Source organism: Notamacropus eugenii, chromosome 3 (genome assembly GCF_028372415.1).
Source record: "Notamacropus eugenii isolate mMacEug1 chromosome 3, mMacEug1.pri_v2, whole genome shotgun sequence".
In the NCBI taxonomy this organism is placed as follows: Eukaryota; Metazoa; Chordata; class Mammalia; order Diprotodontia; family Macropodidae; genus Notamacropus; species Notamacropus eugenii.
Window position 1 is genome coordinate 182,312,362 of NC_092874.1, and position 22,727 is coordinate 182,335,088.

Here is a 22,727-nt window from a genome sequence, read left to right on the forward strand (position 1 = left end):
CTTCCAAATCTCATGTCCAATTATTCTGTAATTAAGGTGATTCCATACTTTGTACCTCAGATGAGAAGTCCCAGCATTGTAAATGGACTAAACACCAGGAAAAAAAGAATTCTCCCTTTGATTCGTTTTCTCATGTTCAGCAGGTTCAAGGTCAGCTGCCTCCATTAATGATTCCAGTATTCCCTCCAGACCAGCGAACACTGGCAGCAGCTGCCCAGCAAGGATTTCTCCTTCCTCCGGGCTTCAGCTACAAGGCAGGATGTAGTAAGTATTCTTGATTTTCCATTTGGGAGTGGGTGGAGGGTGGGTTCATGCCATTTGCTATTAATGCCCCACCAAAAAGTGAGCTCACAGATATATCACATTTATTTTAGAAAGACTATACCAGGCGGGTGTGAAAAGGGATTTAAGTTAATATTAAATTGAACATAAATGGTGTATGTTTTATTGAAGGGAAGATTTATACTGTGTTATTTAGTTTCGTACCTCTGTGATTGTTTAACTAGAACTCGTCAGTATATTTTTAAATTATTGATGGTTTAAAAAATTATTTAAAGATTGAAATATGGCTCCACATGCACACTGAACAATATATGCATAGGCTATATGATCTATATTTTTAACAAAATCTAAGTTGTATATTCTGAAATCAGTTTTGGGAAAATATAGTTCTAAAACCTGAAATATTGACATCAAAATTACATACTCAGAATACATGCCTTGATAGATCAAAATGCAGAATTCAGATTTTAAAATGTGAGCAAACTGATGAACTTGAATTTAATTTCACTCAAATATGATGACTAGTCAGAAGAGCATAGTAAGGTGATGCATTTGTAATGATGTGAATGGATAATTACAGAATCTTTTTGAAAGTCGATATGAGACATATACTGTTCTAAAATTTAGGATAGAAAAGTGTTCAAGAAATTCTAGTAAAATTGAACTCACATGTGGGAATAAGTTGTTGCCTTATCATTCTGCTAGCTATTTCTTAAGTGAGGGTTGTTTATGACTTTGAGAATGAAATGGGGGTCTTGGCTTTGACAAGGAGAATGAATATATGGAAAGCATTTATTAAAGATTGATTATATGCCAGTCACCATGCAAAGAGCTAGAGATACAGAGTGCAAAGCAAGACAGTCCCTGTTTCAAGGTGCTCACATTTTAAGTAGGAGAAATAACACTCACAGGAAGGTTTAGCTGCAAGGGAAAAAAAAAAAGGCTTGGTGGTCCTTAGTGCATAGCAAAGGGTGAAAGACAAAACCTAAGAGTACTTGGGGTGAAATGGCAATACTGGTGAACATAACATCTGGCCAGATGGTAAGGACAGGTGGACCCCTTCGGTCAGCCTTCGTTGTGGATGTAAAATTCAGGTCAACACCAATTTCATCTTTGGCTTTAATGTAGACAGATTCCTATCAGTCAATGTTTCTGTATTTCCATGTCTCCTACTTATTATTTCTTCATGTTCTTCAAAAGCTTTCCATCAATTTTATAAGCGTGTTATTTTTCTTTTTTGTAAAATGTTACTGTGTTACTGTTTCTGTATTCCTATCACTTCAAAGAAATATAGTGTAGGTGTCAGAAAAAAAATTAACAAATCATTTTGGAGTTAGTGAATTTTAGTACTGCTAGTGATACATGAGTTAGATTGGTGCCTATGTGATCATGGTTTCTCGTAACTTTTTTCCAGTGTTCCCAAATCTAGTTTGGATTATGCTTACCTCTAAATTTGTCTAACATTATAATCTGCACACTGAACCACTAATTAGTTTATAAATCCTCTAATTTTTCTGTGATAATACAGTATTTTGATAATAAAGTATTACAAAACTAGAGGAAGTGGATAGAGGGGTAAAGGCGAAACCTCAGAGACCTAAAGATGAGCCTTTTCTCTGCATGAGTAGTTGCCCCTGGCAACTTTCTAAAACTATAAATTACCAAAGAATTGCTGGTGTGCACTTAGGGAGGGAGTCCACAGGGGGAGTTCCCCCTCCAAGAAATCACAGATCTGGACCTCACTCTTCTCCACTACCCCTTTTCTCCCCTCAAATGCAATTTCGATTCTGTTGTTTTATAAAAGGCAATTTTAAGAAGTTTTTCTATTTTTTCATTTATTTTTAATAATGATTTTTGTTACCCTTTATATTTTGATAACTATGAAATCATTGTCTAAACCATCAGTCATGTCCATCGGCAGTAGCACTATCTGCGTGCAGACTCATTTGGTTTTTTTCAGTGGTTTTATGTTTTAAAGAAAAGAAGCAAATCCCATTATAGTATCCTACCCTAAGGAGAAAACCTCACCAAATATGAATACTGCCATAACAAGAGTCCTGGAAAAGGTCAAGAACACTTCTACCTCATTCCCATTAGACGGATTTAATTTGTTCTTCATCGATGCAGTATGGCTTTTTTTCCCTGCCTAAAAATTGTTAGTATATTAAGCATATGATGTTCATATGGTACCTTCAGTACTTAAAATTTCAAGTAATATACTGTCTTTTTTGTAACCTTGGAAATCAAACAGAATGCTGCTCCTGGCAAGCTAGGTACTAATAGCATGCCAAAGTCTAGAACTGAGCAGAAGCCAGTAGAAAAAGGAAACTCTGCCCTTGTTGATTCCCTGGCACATCTGACTTGGTTAGAATGAGAAGCTGAGTGGAAGTGAAAAGTAGTCAAGAATTCTCTTTAATTACATTATACGTAAGGAATAGGAGGGGGAAGAATAAAAAGAGAAATGGTAATCTAGCCTATTTTATACCACACCTTATGCAAGATGTGTAGAATTTCCTATTGATAATTGCTTTAATTAGTGGTGATAGTGAGTGGTTTTCAGTATGAGATACCAAGAGAATTTTTAATGTCATCTTCAAGCTCCTGATAAGGAGAAACTGTATCCATAGTGGATACATAGTATCCATAGTTTAATCATGCTTTTAATCAAGATCTAAGTAGGAAAGAATATGGAGGATAAAAGTGTACAAGTAAAGAGACAGGTTCAAGTCCCATTTCTGCCATTATTTGTGTGACTGGGGTGGAGGTAGGGCAATCATTTAACATTGCTGAGATTCAGTTTTCTTCTTCTATAAAATGGGGATAATGAAATTTCTGACTTCTACTTATGTTATAGGATGTTATGTTATTATTAGAACAGTGTAATATAAATGTCATTATTATAATGATCAATTTTTCTATTTCTTGAATTCCTCCCATATTCTTTTATAATATAATGTGTTCATCTTTGTTGGAATTTTAAAGGAATCTTGGAATCTCCCCAAGGGAAGAAACAGGTTAAGAAGCAAAACAAACTAATGTTCGTATTTCAAATACATAAATATTTATATTTGTGATGTGTACCCCACCTGCTTCCAAAAAGGATTTGAAATGTCCTCTAAAGTTAAGACAATTAACAAGAACTGAAGGACAAAACTAAGAGAAGGAAGCAGGAAAAATGGTTGTATAAGGTAATCAGGTTACATTCATTTCTATATCTAGGAATTGAATTAAGTTCAGAAGTACCTAGGGAAATATGTTATTGTATTGTTATGTGGTAAGAAGAATATAAATAGAGGGTAGAGATACTTTCCTAGAAATGAATTCTAGAGAAAAAAGGATATTACCTAAGTTCTTACTTGAGGGACACAGGATAACATAAAAGCCAATGTCTTCATCTATGCCTTTTCAAAAGGTAGAAAAATGTATTCTGAGGGAATATTTCTTAAACCAACCCCCATATAAGCCAGAGGCATAAGATTAAATCTTAACTCAGTGAAGGTATTTCTACAGGAAACTAAAGTAGTATCATTCAGGTATATTGTACTGCTTTCTGAGAATATAATAACATAGGACTTAAATTTTTAAAATGTGGATAAATGATTGTTAGACCCAGTGGCCACTAGGTTCTTTCTTAAATATTATGTCTTTAAGGAAGCTTTTGGTATGTGTTACATAATAGTGACTACCCCTGGCCCCCACTCCCTGAAGACCAGACATGTTATATTATGTCATTCCTTTCAAGTTCACCAATACCTGTAAGGCAGAAGTGTCTAACATTTGCCCCAGTCGGTAATACTCCCAAGTACAAACCAAACCAAATTAAAATCTAATCAGGAACGATTTAATGAAATAAGTACAAATACAAGAGAACGTAGATGATGTTCATATGCAGTTTTCTAAATCAGTATATGGCCTTTAGGGATCCTCAGGCACATTTCACTAGCTCCTGTTTCTATCATAATTTGATATAACTACCTTAAAGGAATTTGGGGTATCCAGTCTCTGTGCCACTGACTCCAGCCCCCACTGATTTGTTTTCTCAGTGTTAGGGGTTAGGGGTCCCCATACTCTAGATCAATTTTATTGCTTAACAGTCAGATAAGCTTTTACAAATGAATATTTACTTCAATGCTATAGTAACATACCCTGCAAAACCTAGAGAAAGAAGGATAATTGCCCCAACATTACCTAAGTCTTTGTGATGGGGTAAAGGGAACATAATAAGCATTTATAAAGCACTATATGCCAGACACTGTACTAAACACTTTACAAATATTATCTCATTTAGTAGGGAGGGGGATTAGGTATGCTGCTTAGCCTAGTTCCTATTTAAAACAGCACCACCAAATCCCAGGTCAAAGACTTAAGCCCCTTGTGCTCTAGGGTCAGTCAAATATCCCTTGTTGAGCTGGCTGAAAATTTTTGGCCCAGAATTCTGACTCCAAGTTTGCCATGGCTCATCTACATCTGGCAGGGATCAGGGTTTTGATTATTTTGCACCTAGACATGAAATGGACACTGAAAACCCTGACCAGAACAAAACCTAAATCCCATTTCTTGAGGCCATGCAGTCTAAGAGTAAAGAGTGGAAAGTTGTTGTCTTTCCCCTTACCCAGTTCAATTCATGGTACTCATGCTATATGGGAACAGGGTCACCCCTCTGAGAACAGCTGGAAAGAGTGAGTGTCAAAATCTGGTAGTTTTAAAGACAGTTTTTTTTCAGTTATGCATCCAGCGGAAAAGCCTGCTCCCACTCATGTCATAGGGCAACACAGAAGCAGGTCCCTTGCATTCCCATACGGGTGCCTCCATGTGAAGTGATGTTGGCATATAGAAAACAAAGCTGCTATGTCAGTCAGAAGTAGGATTAGGTTTGTGAATGACCACTCCACTTCCAGCCTGGTCAAGCTAGGGAGTTAAATATCAAGGAAAAGAAAAGAATGAAGAAAGAAAGAAAAATTTGGAATTTGACATCCATATTTTGCCTAAATGGAAGATCATCCTACTTTTGCACAGATGTGGGCCATGAGGATATGAACACATTATTTTCCCTAGAGAAAGATATTTAAATGAGTCTTTATCAATATGTTCAAATATTTGACAAATATTCTGTTACAACCATAGAATTCTGTATCATAGAGAATGAAAGAGACTATTTTACTTTGAAAAAACTTAAGGGCAGGTGTTACCAATAGCTTTCTTCAACAATAAAACAGTCCTGGAATGGTCCCTTTCAGCTCTGCATGTGATTCTGAGTAGGATTGTATCCTGATGAACTCATCCTGATGAACTCAATGAGTGAGTTGCAAATTATGCTGCCAAAGTTCTGAATAAATTCAGCTGTTTGATGGAGTTATCTAACATTGTCCATTTAAGTATTTTTAAAAATTTTGCAAATGCATTTTCAAATGTAATATGATTATTTGAAGCTAACTTTTTTCTAACAATAATAAGCCAATAGGTGTCTTTCATCATATCAGAATTCTTAAGGTCGTTCCTAGTTAGAGATGATAAAACCATTCCGTCAGCATTAAGGAGAATGTATGTCTTTCTATTTTCTATTACTGTTTCAATACTGATATAGATAGACTCTATGAAAATGATTGTGGTCTATGGTGGTGATGGAAACTTTACAGCTGAAAGAAATTCGGGTGAAGAGAAATGATGTTGCTTCATCATTTTTAAAACCTATATGTGCTTGCAGTTTTGTCAGGTATGAAGAACTGACAGGTTTTGATTTGGTTTTGGTTTTGCCTGGCACTTATCTCTAAACCTGGCACATAGTAAACACCTGTTAAATGGTGGTTGATTTGATTTGACTTGTTTTGTATACCATATCATGGTATATAGGCCAAGATTAATGTTTTGGTTCGAAGTTTCTGTCTATACATCAGAAATTATTGAAAGATCAATAAATTCTATAAAAAGTATTGCAATAAAATTATATTTTAGACTCAGATTGAGATTAGTTTCTCTTCATTTTATATCACATAAAAGGAGACCTTAACTGAAGCACAAGTACAGAAAATGAACAAAAATGAAATTGTTCTTTCTTCCTTACTAGGTTAGCAGTGTAGTATGATTTCTCATCTGCTTCTTTACAACAGTGAGAACAGTAAGCACATACTTACCTTAGTGTACTCCACCCAAACCCAGAGGGCACTCATGGGGTAATGTCAATATCTATGGTTATCTACTAACTACCTCTTTCCCAGAATGCCACCTTTTTTATGGGTGATAGCACTCCTCTACTCATTCTAAAAATGACATGCATGGATTCATGAACTAGACTCCAAGCTACCAAAACATGAACCAGTTAATAAACAGAAACAAATCAACTACTCTACTCTGTTCTGTTCCCTGCTACAGTTTAAAGGAATTAAATCACACAAGCATAGTATAATGATACTGACCTCTCAAATATGGCATATATATTCACTTTTTTAATCATCACAGCAGGAGAAAAAGCAATTAAAAAAATCAAAGGTATTCAAATAACCCCTACATAGTCTTACTGTCTATACTCCTTCTAGACCCAGCAATAATACCCCTTTTGGTCAACAAGCAAGCTAAGGATTTTAAAAGACATGTCTTAGGTACATAGATTCACACTTAACCTCAGCACTTCTATAGGGAGTTGGCAGGCTTCAGGACTTTTCTGTTCAAGACTATCCCTCTCAAAAAGTCAGTGACTAGTTAATGGGGGAATTCATGACCTAGGATACTTTGGTTGGTCACTATTTCTTGTTGCTGTTCAGTCATGTCTAACTCTCTGTGACTCCATTTTGAGGTTCTCTTGGTTTTCCTTTTCCAGCTCATTTTATAGATGAGGAAACTGAGGCAAACAGGGTTAAATGACTTGCCCAGGGTCACAGAGCTAGTTAAGTGTCTGAAGCTGGATTTGAACTCATGAAGATGACTCTTCCTGATTCCAATACCAGTGCTCTATCTACTGTGACATCTAGCCAACCTCTTGTTCTATTGTTCCATCTCTTACTCCAAGGTAAATACCACAATGATAATGCCAACATGATATTCACAGTGCCTATGACGACCATGAATATGCAGGCACAATTCTGAATCATGAGATATAACAGACTCTCCACATGGAAGACAGAACCAAAACATTTATTCCAATACCAGAAAGCCAAATCCATCATAGCAACAAAGAAATTCATACACAGTAACAATGCAGAGGGCAACACCAGCCCCAAGCCTTCCCTCTGTTAGGCTTCCCACAAACCAGCTCCATTAAATAAATCACAAACAGGCTTTCCTTAAACAAAATGCCTTTTTCTCACTCACATCCAGCTGCCTGTTGACTGCGTCCTTCAGTTTTGCCTGCTCTCTGACTAACTTCCTCTCAGCTCTCTTCTAGCTCCGCCTCTTCCTGTTCCACCCCTTCCTGTCCCATGTGACTTGACTCATGTGACTCAGGCTTCCATGTGACTTAAGCAGATCACATGGGCCTGTTAATGGATGGGAAAGGTCTTCCCATTAAGAAGCAAAATTCCGTTAACAATAAGCAAAAATGCATTATCAATACAACAGTGTGGCCCAGAAGTAGACTGTTTCCATTTTACCTGATACCAGGATACCAACTGCCTTCCACTTCTCTTGCTGCATACATTCATGCATTATCTTACAATTCTGTGCTGCCCTAGTAGGGTACAGTCTCATTATCATGGTATCATAGCTTTAGGGTAAGGATCAGGCTCTAACACAGTGACCATTATTTCATCATCTTTGTCTCCATTTCTTCTCAAATGTTCATATCATTCATAAGCTAGATCATTTTTCTCCTCCAAGGCCGATGGGCTTATCAGCTGTGGGTGATGAAAGCAAAGTGTAGTTATAACCACTGGCCATACTGGAATGAAAATCATTCAATAATGTTAGAACACTAATAGAAATATGATAGAGTCTACAAAACAAACAATTCACATTTAATTGACATGATACAATTAATATTTTATTCCCAGGATTTTATTTTAATTTCATATTACATTCATATATCCAAGAATAAAATCACATAGTGCTTTTAATCTAAAAATATTTTTAGACTAACTAAGCAATAAGGTTGAAATTAGAGGTGTGCTGGTAAATGTTTAGTAACCAGCTCTCTGGTAGTAGAGAGGGAGAATGTACACACAATACACTTTGAAGTTAAAAATGCATTACTAAAATTTTCTCTATCACTTTTTCTTAGGTCTAGACAATCCACAAAACAACATACCAAGCCCTGACTTGTTTGTCAACTTCTGAGGTATAAATTCACATGATGAAAATTTAAGTCAGCTCTTTTGAATTGATCTGAGTTAGTACAAGCACAAGAGTTGAAATGACCTAGTAGTAAAGATGTTATGGAAGTTGAGATTTTAAATATAAAATAATGAGAGATTGAGAATTAATTTCCCATCAAACTAAGATTTTGTCTGTATTCAGATCAAAACAACTGGAGAATATGTGGATGCCAATGCAATTGGCTGCATGATCATGGAAAATCAGTTAACCTCTTTGTGCTTCAATCTACTCAAGGGAAAAAGGGAATAATGATCACTACATTTATAGGGTTGTTGTGACAAAAGTACTTTGTAAATCTTAAAGTACATATAAGTTAATATGATGTGTACAGATTCTTGAAAATTGTGATTTGAAATAATTTTTAGATCACAGCTTCTGTTACTGGAGGAAAAAGTGCATATTTAAATTGCATACGTAGATATTTAGATATATTATAGATATATTAGATATATTATGATCCATGATCATATTGATGTGACTAAACCCTCTTCTAGTGAAGATCACAATCTCTCCATCAAACTCACTGCCTGCTCTCAAAGAGCTTGTGTTCTAATGGGGAAAGACAATATATAAAAGGGAGGTGAGAGGGGGAAGGGTGGGAGGAAAAGGTATTTCCATTGGAGAATGGTGAAGTCTGGAAAGAGTCAGAAGCCAGAAAGGGAATGCAGCATGGCCAGTGGCAGACTGTCTCAGTCTATCTATTATCATTTATTCCTCACTGCATCACCTATTCAACTATTTTTCTCTTCATTTGTGTCTGTTTCTGTGCTGATTCACTGGTACTAATACTTTGCCATCAAGATACACCTCCCTTATTTTTTCTAGTTATATGGGTAGTTTATAATTCTGATTCTTTTGAGAATGGTGTAGTTTATAGCCATATCATAATCCATGTACCACCCTTCAGCTATGGATCTACCCCAAAGCTTGTAACAGTAGTAGCCCAAAAATAGGCAATAGAGACATAGATAGAGAGCATATCTATCTATTTTTACATATTTATATACATACACACATATATTCAACTTAGAAACATTGAAAACAGCAATTTCCTATTATAATCCAGCCCAATTTCTTTCTGCAAATCTATCTAGGCCCAATTCATCTTCTATTTTCAGTACCTGCCCAAGTGGGTGTGCTCTGATGGTGCAGTGGTCCTAAAATCTTATTAACATGAATATTCCAGGCATTAATAGAGATTGTAATCCATGTGTGCTTTCTGGTCCTATAAAGATTTTGTCCATGATCTTCTGCAAATCCTCAGAAAGGGTAAGCCACCCAGTATGCTGTAGACCTTTCCTTAGATCTTTTTGACGTTTCATATAGATATATACACACACATAGTATTAGAACACGAGTTATGCATTAGACTGTTACTTCCTCCCTCTTGCCATAAGACTAATCGTCTATCTTTGTAGGTCATATATCTCTCAGATGGCACTCTTTATATTGTTTCTTTATACAATTCTTGATTAGTCATGTATTTCAAGTTACTCATGACTACATGCATTGCATTTTGGGTGTTGTCTAAATTGAATTCTTCAGAAACTAGTATTTTGTGGTTTTTTATTATGACGCATCACTGGCAGAAACATTAAGAAATGGTAACTCTTTGTTTCATAAATAGATTAAAAGGTAGAAAGATAGATTAAGTATTTTAACAGATTGCCTGCCTACCAGGCAATTTGCTCTCTCTGTTTTTTAACAGTAATGTACAGACTTTTTAGCATTTCAGAACTTAATATAATTAATACAATATCATCTGCCTATAAGTTCATTGAGTCAAAAATGAATCTGAGTTTGCCAAATGAATTGATTGCAAGGATGTTAGTGCCCTTGGTAGAAAAAGGGATGCTTGAAAGAGGATTGGCTTTTGGGAAATAACGTAAGTTCTGTTTTGGACATGTTGAGTTTGAGACAACAATTCAAAAAGGAAACCAGGATTAGATATATAATGAGTCAGCCGCATAGAAGTGATAGCTGAACCTGTGGAAGCTATAGGAAAAGCCTTAGGATATACCCACAGCTGAAGGACAGTACATGGATCATGATACAGCAGAGGAGTAAGGAGCAGCCCAGTCAGTGGGAGGAGAATGAACAGAGAGTAATATATTGAAAACATAGATAAAAGAAAGGGGGTCAGTAGTGTTAAATGCTGCAGAAAGGTCAAGAAGGATAAGGACGGAGAAGAAACATTTGATACTGATGTAGAATCCTGTTCTTTGCATGAAATTTTCTGTCACTAGCCATCAGCTTAGATGAACATACAACTTTTAGCTTAAAACTGCTATTGTTGTTAATAGTCATTAAATAAACTTTTATTAAGCACCTATTATGGCCCAGGGACTGTGCTAAGCACTGGAGATACAATAAAAGTTAAAAAGATAGCCCCCGTTCTCCAAGAGCTCACGGTATAACGGGAGAGACAATATGCAGCTATTGTGTATTTTTAAGAAATAGTTGTATGCAAAATAAATTGGAAATAATCAACAGAGAACAGACATTAGAATTGAAGAGTATTGGGAATGACTTCCTATAGTAGGTGGAATTTAGTTGAGTCTTGAGGGAATCCAGAAGGTGGAGATGAGGAAGGAGAACATTCCAGTCAGCAGGTGAAAATGTCCAGAGTCTAGAGATAGAGTGTCTTGCTTGAGAAACAATAAAGAGGCCAATGTCGCTGAACTGCGGTTACAAGGGAGGTGGAGTGGGGAGTAAGGTATAAGAAGACTGGAACGGTTTGGGGAGGGCAATTTATTTTATTTTATTTTATTTTTTATTAATTTTTTTATTTTTTTTAATGTTTAACAATCACTGCCATACAATTGCGATTTTATCCCTCCCCACCCACCCCCCACTACCTCCCTCCCTCCCCACGACTGCATACAATTCTGTATAGATTCTACATATACTTTCCTATTGAGTATATTTTCACTATCGTCATGCTATGTAGTCAGACTAAGATAAATGAAAGAATCCGTATAACAAATCAGAACATGATACACAAACAGATATACATACACAAACATGATCTGCTACATTATGTGAGTGACTTCCATATTTCTCTCTCTGAGTGTGGAAGGCTTTTTGCCTTGAGGTCCACCATTGGGATTTTTTTTTTTTTTCAGAAGTTCTTGTGTTATTACAAAAATCTAAGTCTACCAGAAAAAACTCTCACACACTGTGGTTGTTGCTGTGCATAAAGTTCTCCTGGTTCTGCTCCTTTCACTCAGCATCAGGTCATATAAGTCCTTCCAGGCCTCTCTGAAGTCTTCTTGTTCATCATTTCTTATGGCACAATAGTACTCCATTACATTCATATACCATAATTTATTCAGCCATTCCCCAATTGATGGACATCCCCTTGACTTCCAGTTTTTGGCAACTACATAGAGTGCTGCTATAAATATTTTTGTACATGTGGGACCCTTTCCCATTTTTATGATCTCTTGGGGATATAGTCCTAGTAGCGATATTGCTGGGTCAAAGGGTATGCACATTTTTGTAGCCCTTTGGGCATAGTTCCAAATTGCTCTCCAGAATGGTTGGATGCGCTCACAGCTCCACCAACAATGAATTAGTGTTCCAACTCTCCCACATCCTCTCCAGCATTTATCATTTTCTTGTTCTGTCATGTTTGCCAATCTTATAGGTGTGATGTGGTACCTCAGAGTTGTTTTGATTTGCATCTCTCTAACCAATAGTGATTTAGAGCATTTTTTCATATGATTATAGATAGCTTTAATTTCTTCCTCTGAAAATTGCCTGTTCATATCCTTTGACCATTTATCAATTGGGGAATGACTTGTATAATTATACATTTGGGTCAGTTCTCTATATATTCTAGAAATGAGGCCTTTATCCCCGAGCTTAGCTGTAAAAATTTTTTCCCAATTTACTACATCCCGGGGAGGGCAATTTATAAAGAGCTAAGAGTGCTGAACAGATTTTATCTTCAATCCTAGATATGATAGGGAGTCAACAGAATGTATTGATTGGGTGGGAGGCAGGGGATTGACAACTGAGTGGAAGACACACTAGAGTGGGGAAAGCCTTCTGGTAGGCAACAAATAGGCTATTGCAATAGTTCAGGCATGAGGTGGTGAGATCCTTTACTAAGTTGGTAGCAGTGACATGAAAGAGAAGAGGGCATATTTGAGAGAAGTTACAAAGGTAAAATTGATAGAACCTTAGCAACAAGTTGTATATGAATAATGAGAGAGGAGTTGAGGATGACACCTAGGTTGTAAGCCTGGATGCCAGGGAGGATAATGGATCCTCAACAGTAACTGGCAAGTTTGGAAGAGGAGGGAATTTGGGAGGAAAAATAGTAAGTTGCTTTGGATGTGTTTAAGATGTCTATGGGACATCCAGTTCAAGAATTCCAATATGTAGTTATAGATCTAAGACTGGAGGTAAGCACAGTTATAGTTCAACAAATATGTTTGAGAGTCATCAGCATAGAGACGATAATTGAATAACCTTAATATATGCATGGAAGTTATCTAGTTTGTTGAGCCAGCAAGGTTGCATTTTATTCTCCCAGTTGAATTTTATTTTTTTAAAGAAACAAACAATAGATCTGGAGGCAAATGCTATCTGGATGAATAAAAAATCCCTTGGATTTTATATTGTTTCTGCATTTCCATCAGTTGTGTGAACTGCTGTATAAAATCACTCTCCCTACCAGACAAAAAAATATCACCTGCCTGTTCTCTTGCTTTCATTAAGATTGTTCTGTGTAAGTCAAACATTTATATCAAGATGTTATAGAAATGAGAAAGTAACCATACTGGGAAGTTGCTGATGCTGTATCCATTGCCTTTGTTTAGTTAAATCATTGTCATTTCCATTCTAGTTGAATATTCCATTCTTTAAGTATTTTGACATTTCCAGGTCACATGACCAATATGAGGGAGGACTAGACATTTTCTCTGAGCCTCATGACCACTAAAACTTCACCAAAATAAGAATACATTCAATAAACAAAGCAATTTCATCTGGCTCTACTGTCTAGGAAGCAGATATTGTAAGGAGATAACAATGAACTAACAGCAGAGAAGGATAATCCCTAGCTCCTGATGTATTCATGCAGCACCCAGTCCTCCACTACTCACAACACTTTTGCAGCAGGATTGTACAAGGTAACCCTGAACTTTCAACATAATTCAACTCTATCCACCCCCCATCACCATGATGGAAATCCAAAAAGTCAGACTTTGCTTGGACCAGGACAGCAATATGGCAAAACTCTGTGCTGCAATATAGCTCATCCAGAAAAATGAGGAACAGAGGGAACTCGGGCAGGACATGTGTTTGTGTCAGTGTGGCACCAAACTGAGCCTTGAAAGAAAGAACCCAGTATCCAGCTGGGGCCTTTTCTATCCACCCAAAAGACAGTTGGAACAGAGAATTAGGTGTATAAAATGTGAATTTCCCAGCACAACTCTCTAAGAGTATAAATTGCAGAAAAGTTACTGAAGTATATTGGCAAAGGGAGTTCCTTATGCCAATAAAATCAAAGGTCTAGACATTATAGCTGAATTTTATCCTATGATATTTGGCCCAATTTTCTCACTTGTCAAGATTTTTTTTCTATTCTAGATGTTATTTATTTCTCTCTCCTAGATTTATCTCATCTACATTTTTGGTAAGAATGCTAGGTATGCTTTTATCCTAATAATACATAAAAATATTCAGTTACAGTGAGCACAGAATCCTAGAGCATTTCACTAGAGAGATCCTTCCTAGTTGACATGAAACTATTTGGGTCAGAGAATCATATGTTGAGGCCAGGGAACCATAATGTTGAGGTTTGGGGTGCTCAGGACCCCAAAATATTGACACCCCAGTTCCTGCTGAATGAGTTCAACTCAAGCCTTCTTTCAGCTGAAGTAAAACAAAGGTTTTTAAAGATTCACCATTTTGGGTTGACTCTTAAGAAGCCTAACCATTTGTGCCATTTGTAGATAGAATCTCAGCTCGACAGAATCAGAGCTGCATTGAATCTGAGCGCCTTCATGGCAGAGAGATGGAACAGAAGGACTGTGAGAAGGATCTGGGGGTGGTCTAGTAGTCTGGGAGGAGGGGTCTAAGGAGGATCTTGATGGGACTGGAGTAACTAGTGATGGAATTAAGGGTGGGAGGTATCAGACAACTAGTGAAGTAATCAAGGATGGGAATCAGCCAGAAGCAATCTGGAGGCAACAGACAATGGAAGCCCAGGCTAGGTTAAAGGTAACAGATTGGGTTATGAAAAGCCAGATTTAATGGGAAGATTCAAGGAGAGTTCAAGGAGATTTCCAGAGTCTGTACCCTATCAAAACCACTGGTAGCTACTTATCCTGGTCTATTCATTCATCCAGTTCTGAAGTCTCCTAATTATATTATTGTCTAGTTTATTTCTCTGAATCTTTTCCATAAGAGTACTATGCCAACACATTATTAAATCTTCTCTTAAAATACAGGTAAACTATATCTACAAGCATTCTCCTGATCTACCAGTTTAAAAACCCTATCAAAAAGTTATTAAGATTAGTCTGACATGAACTGTTCTTCAAAAACCAATGTTATTTCTTTACCATTTCCTTTTGTAGATGTTCACTAACCATCTTTTTAACAATACACTGTTGTATCACCAAGGCAATATTCACAGCACTGACGGTGATTATGAATATGCCCGTGTAGTTCTGAATCACAAAGTTTAACAGACTCATCATATAGAAAGCAGAAGAAAAACATTCATTCAGACACCAGAAAGCCAAATCTGTCATAGTAACCAAGAAGTCCATACCCATTAGCACTGCATGGGGACAAAACCATTCCCAAGATCTCCTCCCTTCTTCCCACAAACAAATACTCACAAGACTAGCAATGTCTGCCTGTGTCCTCTCTCCTCCACTTTAACTGCTCCACCCTTCCTGCTCCACCCCTTCCTGTTCCATCCATTCAGCAAACTCCTCCCACCACAGGCTTTTTATGTAACCCAAACTCCTGTGAGTTAGGCTTCCATATGACTCAAGCATGTCACATGTGCCTGTTAATGGATGGGAAAGATCTTCCCATTCCATTAAAAAAAATATCAATTCCATTAACAATACAATTGTAGAACAAGATATTCTAGATTCCAGAATCAAAAATGTGCCCTGCTCTAGTTATGCTATATATTTATCATTCCAGCTATGCCAGATCATCCCAAGAGGATTTTAATTTAAAGTGAGACAGCTCTACTCCTTCCCCCTAAGGTGGGGCAGGGATAGGGCTAATCCTAACCTTAGGTTACTACCTTCTTCTGCAGGGAACAAGGGTTGTGGGTGTGGTGGGGAGTGGAAGCTGAATTCTGCTGCTGGATGTGAAATAGAGCAGACATAAAACATCCTAAATGATTAAAACAATCCCAAACTGTATCATGCTGTCACTGAAAGTCGGAGTTCTTCAAGCAGAGGCTGAATGCTTGTTCACTGTGTCATAGCAAGAATTCTTTTTCAGATACAGATTCAACTCTCTGGCCACTGTGATCCCATTAAACTCTGAAATTTTGTGATTCCGTGATTCCTCTCTAGAAAATTACAGTTTCTATTACAATTCTGTTTTATAAATACTTTTTGGCCTGAAGCTATGTTGGCATAGCCTTAGGCACTGGAATCATTTTGAAGGTCCCTTCCCTGTTCTCCACAATCTTTCACAGAATCCTGTCAGTAGTTTCACAATCACAGCTGCCAGGTCCTAGGTGCATGATGGCAGTCCTCTATGTCAGGTGTCGTGAATTCATCAAGGGCATTGAGAGTGGGCTCTTACAATTTTCATATAGATCTTGTGTATTTACTTGCTATTTTCTATTTCTATCCTGTTCTTTCCAGTCCAAAGGTTATTCTCCTTAGAAAACAGAAGCAACATAAGAACTGAGTAACTGTTTCCTCTTTGTTGTCAGTTATCAATGTGTAATCTACTCTGAGCAGCAGTCTTCTCTCTTCATATTCCCCTTTCCCTTCCTATAGCTTATGAACCAAAATAAATAAATAAATAAATTCTTGTTCTTAATTTTACTAACCAACCTCAGCTGATTCTGAGTTTTCACTCTCTTGACATTCTTACAGGATCACAACATTCTTTTGTCCTTTTTACATATTGTGTTCTTACATTCCATTGCTTCCATCTTTCTATATGTATTTTTTTTTCAATCCAAGTTGATAATTTCTCTATTTCTACATTGGTCTCTTTGAGCAACTCTTACTTTTCCTTTTCATCAGAGTTGTTCTCTTTCAAGATTTCATTCTTGACAGTTTCTCATGTCTGCTCAACTGATATCCTCCAAAGAATCCTACATGAGTCCACAGAATACTATCCACCTTTCCTTGGAATGCTTTGAAATCTGCTCTCCTAAAAATCTAGGAGTATATCAGACTCAGGATTTCTCTCCTCTATCATAAACTCTAGGAAAAGAGTGGTCACTTCCCTCACAAGGTTTTTATCACTTCCAACCCAGCAAATAGTTCTTCCCACTTAGCAAGAGTCAGATCCAGAAGAGAATCCTCGCTAGTTAATGCTTCTACTTTTTAAAGGATGAAATTAGCATTGTTATTCAGTTGCTTCAGTCTGTATGACTCTTCATATCTCCATTTGGGGTTTTCTTGGGATAAATACTAGAGTAATTTGCCATTTCCTTCTGCAGTTCATTTTATAGATGAGGAAGCTAAGGCAGACAGGGTTAGGTGACTTGCCCAGGGTCACACAGCTAGTAGCTGAGGTCAAATTTGAATTCAGGTCTTCTTGGCTCCAGACCCAGCACTCTATCCACTGTACCATCTTGCTGACTGTGAAATTATCATTAAGACAAGTCAAGATATTGTCAGCTGCTTAGCTTTTGATAGAGAGTTGCAGCAAATGTCTTGATAATTGAAGTCTCTCATCAGAACTGAATCATACCCTATGTCTTGGTCTTTTCCCTTTAATGTTTTTTTCCTCCTGTGAACTTCTGAGTATTGTCTGAGGAAAAGAGTAATTTTCCTCCTTGCATTATGCCATTTCTGTCTCTTTCATACCTAACTTGGTATGTATACTTAGCCAAATTTCTCCCTTTTCCACCTTTTTAGACTTAAAGCTTTCATAAATTTTAATGTAGCAAGACATCAGGCAAATGTATTTTTACCATAATTTATTAGGTACATTCCATCCTTGCTTAGGAGCCTATCAATATTGTATTTTAAGGTGTGATGTGGAAAATACAAATGCCATTTCATAGATGTTAATACCAGTGAAATAATACAGTTTTTCTGGGCAGCGAGGTGGTACAGTGGATAGAGCACTAGTGCATGGGTCAGGAGGACAAATCAGGTCAAATCTCACCTCAGACACTTGACACTCACTAGCTGTGTGACCTTGGGCAAGTCACTTAACCCCAACTGCCTCATCGTGGATCATCTCTGGTCATCCTGATGAATATCTGGTCACTGGATTCAGATGGCTCTGCAAGAGAAGTGAGACTGGTGACCTTGCACAGCCCTCCCTCACTCAAAACAAAGTCAAGTGCACATCATGCCATATTTTCTCTGATGGCATGGTCTTCTTTGGCAACAAAGGATGAACACACAGGTTTTCTATGCATGGTAGCACTCTGTGGTTAAGAATTCTTCTTCTATGATGTTTCTAGGTGAGATAAAAAGTGTGCTAAAATGAAGCAGAGTAGAGACTGAATCAAAATCAGTGGAGGTAGGTGATTGTATTTACAACAGTTTCTAGAATGTTACTTTAAACAGTGACTCTCAAAGTGTGATCTACAGAATCCTGAGGGGTCTCCAAGACATATTTTTAGGGGATATGTAAGGTTAAAACTATTTTCATAATAATACTAAGATATCATCGGTCTATTAAAATACTCCCTTTTCCAATGTTTATGTGGATTTTCTTCATATAGTTCAACCAAAAGAAAATACTATAATAGAATGAATGCAGAAACAGATATGACAATACAGTTGTCTTCTTTTAAGCAAAATATGGGCAAAAATGTTATTTTTCATTAGAGTTATTTACATATAATGGGTTTATTACTTATTTTAAATTAACTAATATTTTAAATGTATCAATTCTAACTTCTAATATATACATATATCTATATCTGTATACGTATGTATAGTCCACATAAGCAAAAGCTCTTGGGAGTCTCAAACAATTTTTGAAAGTATAAAGAGGTCCCATGACCAAAAAGTTTTAAGAATTACAGCCCTAAAACACAGATCCACAGCAGTGGGACAATTCCAGTAAAATGGAGGTAAAAGATGACTGTTCCATTTCCCAACTGTTATTTGATATAACATAAAGATGTTAATTATAGGAATAAGACAAGGGGAAGAGTCTTAATTTTGAAATTACATGACAGATATTTAGAAAGCCCAAGAAAATCTGCAAAAAAAATTTTTTAATTGAAATGATCGATTGTTTTGGTAACAAGATAAAAGAATGAGTTCTATATAGTACTGATAAAACTCAGGAAAAATGAGAATAGAAATTCCTTTTAAAATAACTACAAATAGTGTAAAATATTTAGTAGTCAATTTACCACAGTACATGTGAAATATATAAATATAACTACTAAACACTCTTTGCCAACATAAAGACAAAATTATCAGTGCATGTCCTGTAGGTGGGAAACACACAGAAGCTAGGCACAATTCAAACAGAATATTATGTGTATTAGCAGATGCAGTCACTGCATTGATTGTGTTCACTTAATTGTTTTTCTTTGCCACAAGTGAGGGTTAAAATTTGAGGTGGTGAGTTGAAATAAATGATGTAAAATATTAAAACATTTAAAATAAGAAATTGATAAATTGATCAAATTGACAAACCAAATAAAACTGTTAAATATATTCATGTACTCGTAGAAGATGGGAATATAACTATATTTTTGTATAATATGTAAAAAGTAGATGTTGAAATTGACCTATTTCTTTCAAATCAACAAATATTCTTTTATGCATCTAATTTTCATGCATGTCCCTACTAAATATAAAAGAGCTGTTGTGCTAGGAATAGGTGCTGAGAGAAATCCAAAGTGCAATAATAGTTAGTATGTCTATAGTGCTGTAAAGTTTGCAAAGTACTTTATAAATATCGCATTTTATCCTCACAACAAAAGGTGGTAAGGTAGGTGCTTTTATTATCCCGATTTTACAAATTAAGAAACTGAGACAGATAGAGGATTGTCCTACCCTCATTCTCTCTCATGATTTCAGTAACTACCTCTCTACAGATTACTCCCAAATAGATATCTCTAGTCTTAATTATTCTTCTGAGATCCATATCCATAACCCAAGCTTCCTGTAGGATTTCTCCAGCATGATATCCCATTGGTATCTCAAAATGCATTTGTTCCAAATAGAGCTTACAATTTCTTGTAAACTCGTTTCTCTTTTTGACTCTACTATTTCTCTTTGGCACCATCATTTATCTACTATATCCAAAGTACTATGGTGAATGTTGAGGATACAGACATTGATATAACATAGACCCAGCTTTTAAGGAATAAATGGAATACTGAGGAAGAGTTGGGAGTAGGGATTTAGATTTGAAAGTAATTTGCAGAGATGTGCTTTATGAAACAAACATTGCTAGTTGTAATCACTAAGGAAGAGCATGTACATAAAGAAGATCAGGTGGAGGGAAAAAACTTGGGAAAACATTGTTTTTAAAGAGATTGAGAAGATTGTGGGCAGTAAAGGAGACTGAATTGTCACAGTGGTAGGAGGAGAACCATTAGCCTTCCATATCATGGAAACCAAAATAGAAGTGGATGGTCACCAGAGTTTAAGAATACAGAGAAAAGATGAGGATGAGAAAAAAGACCATTGAGATTCAGCAGTTGCCATTAATGAATGACCTTTGGTAATGCTGTACCAGTGGAGTATAGAGGATAAAAACAAGTGGTGAGGTATGAATAAATATTTTTAAAGAGTTGTCAACTTGTTTACATTTATAACTAGTTCAACTCTGTTGACTATATTGACAGTTATTTCTATTTAAAAGAAAACTTGTCAGGTTGAAGGCAGAAGGTGGAGAGAGAGAAAATGGACTATTTTTTTCCAGATTCATATTTTACATTCTTTTTTTTGACACTCAATTTTTAAAATAAATTTGGTCCAACAAGGATCCAAATAGACCATATCCATATTTCAATAAAGGCAAATAAATGGTCCAGCAGTGGATTAACTGACACTATCATTAATAATATTTTAAAATCAAAACAATCACTCTAAGGAAATGTTTCATACTAGTGTTTATTTGAAAGATTTAATTACTTAGTTGTTAACCAAGATATCCCTGCCTCTGAAACCTCAAAATTTCTATCACTGGTACATATGGAAATAATAAACAAAATAACTAGCTAAATGCAAAATGACAAAACCACTGGATCCATTCCAAACTCCACAGTAGGCTTTCTGACCAGCCAAGTAGTTAATTCAATTTCCATATCTGATCAAAGATTATTATCACTTTGCCACACCTAAATGGGTTTTTCCAGACAGAGAAAAAGTAATTATTTGTGGGTTAAATAGTAGAGCACTATTGGAAACATTTGCCTCATTAGACACAAATTTTTGCTTTTTATTAGAATTTCCAGGTTAAAACATCTCTGGGTTTTTGACACTTCTTCCCCATTCCTCTTTATTATTCATATTGGAATAAATAATAGGGTTTTTGCAAACATTTTTATTCATTTTTTCATACCTATGTAAAGTTGGAAAAAATCATATATTCAAATATTTGTTTTTTTTAAAAGAATCAATTATTTATCCAGTAATTCACTCATTGCTAATTGACTAATTTTAAAAATAGCTTTATAAAGTTACTTATCACAAAATTGTCAAGACATTAGAAGACACCCTCTTTTCTAGAGCGAAGGCCCAGCAAGCCAACTGTGCCCTAAACTTGGCATGACAACAATCCTTTGCTCTTACCCTCTGGATGTGATCAACCACAGCAAAATCCCAGAATTGTTTTGAGTGATTACTCTATTGCTTTGACCAGTACCAGGTGTTCTCTGAGCTTGGACAAACTGAATCAAACTTACCATACTGTTGCTGTTAACATCCCTTTTTGTCAGGACTACAGCTCACTATGGAGCCATTGGTATAAGTACTGGGATCTCACCGCACTAAAGTGAGTCCCCCCCCACTAGGGGTGGGGCTTCAGCACATGTCCTTGCTTGCAAACAGTTTCCCTCCCTTTGAAATTAAGCTTCTGTTTGATTCCTGATTCTCCTGTCTCTAGCCTGCTTTGTTTGGCTCTGGCAGCCCAGAGGTTAGACGCAGTTCAGTCCCATTGACAATATTTAATTGTCTTTGAAAATCAGCTTAAATAAATATAGAGGAATCAAGCTTAATAAAGTTAAAATATTTTGTGTTTACTTTTCATAATTTTCCTGAATGGTGTTTCCTCATTTAATAAAAAGAAACCCTTGTTTAATTAGTTGCTCATTCATTACAAGAAAATTAATGTTTAGGATCTAAATAGTATAAACTTCCTTAGGTATATTTAAGAATATATTCCTCTTTTTAGTTAATGTCACGTTTCATTGTTAAATGGGAATATCATATGGGCTCTGTTATAACCTTTCTTGTGCAAAGGGTCCATGTGCCTGGTTTTTAAGGAGGCTGCCTGCTAATTTCTGATTTTGCTGTTTCAGCTAACACACAGGTCAGAGTTAGCACAATCACTAACTCACAAGCTAAAAACCATTGAGATGGTATGCTTTTATCAGACTGGCAGAAATAGGAAATATGTGTTGTCATGTTTATAGCTATACTATAGCTTCTTTGTAAATAAGCAGAGGGAAGAGCATGAAGTCTTATTTTCGGGCTTCTGTGTGAATATGTGTGTTTTATAAAACATGATTTTATCCCGTAAAAAAAAACAAGTTTGACAAATGAGTGTTTTAAAGGTGAAACTGTGGCTTAGATAAACAGATGAGGACATAGCTGCGTTTGCTAGAATTCAGTTTTTCAAAGAATTATTTTTGAAGTAAAGAGTCCAAATTATTTGTTCAGTAGTTCTGAGGAAAGTTTGATTAATGGGAGACTTGAAAAGGTGGAGAAGAGGGCACCGGGAAGAAAACAAAAAGATACATTTGACATCCATTATACTATTCT

The 22,727-nt window shown here is 36.2% G+C and overlaps 1 protein-coding gene across 14 annotated transcripts in view; it reads left to right on the forward strand.

Annotated features, from left to right (window-relative positions):
* SOX5 (SRY-box transcription factor 5) overlaps window positions 1–22,727 on the forward strand; it is a 1,296,482-nt gene that overhangs the window by 1,123,309 nt on the left and 150,446 nt on the right. For 11 of the 14 annotated variants that reach the window (XM_072653487.1, XM_072653486.1, XM_072653490.1 and 8 more), the window contains one exon: window positions 141–264. In XM_072653487.1, coding sequence (XP_072509588.1) covers window positions 141–264 — 124 coding nt within the window. The remainder of the gene's footprint in view (window positions 1–140; window positions 265–22,727) is intronic. The other 3 variants (XM_072653498.1, XM_072653484.1, XM_072653495.1) reach the window with 1 other exon arrangement.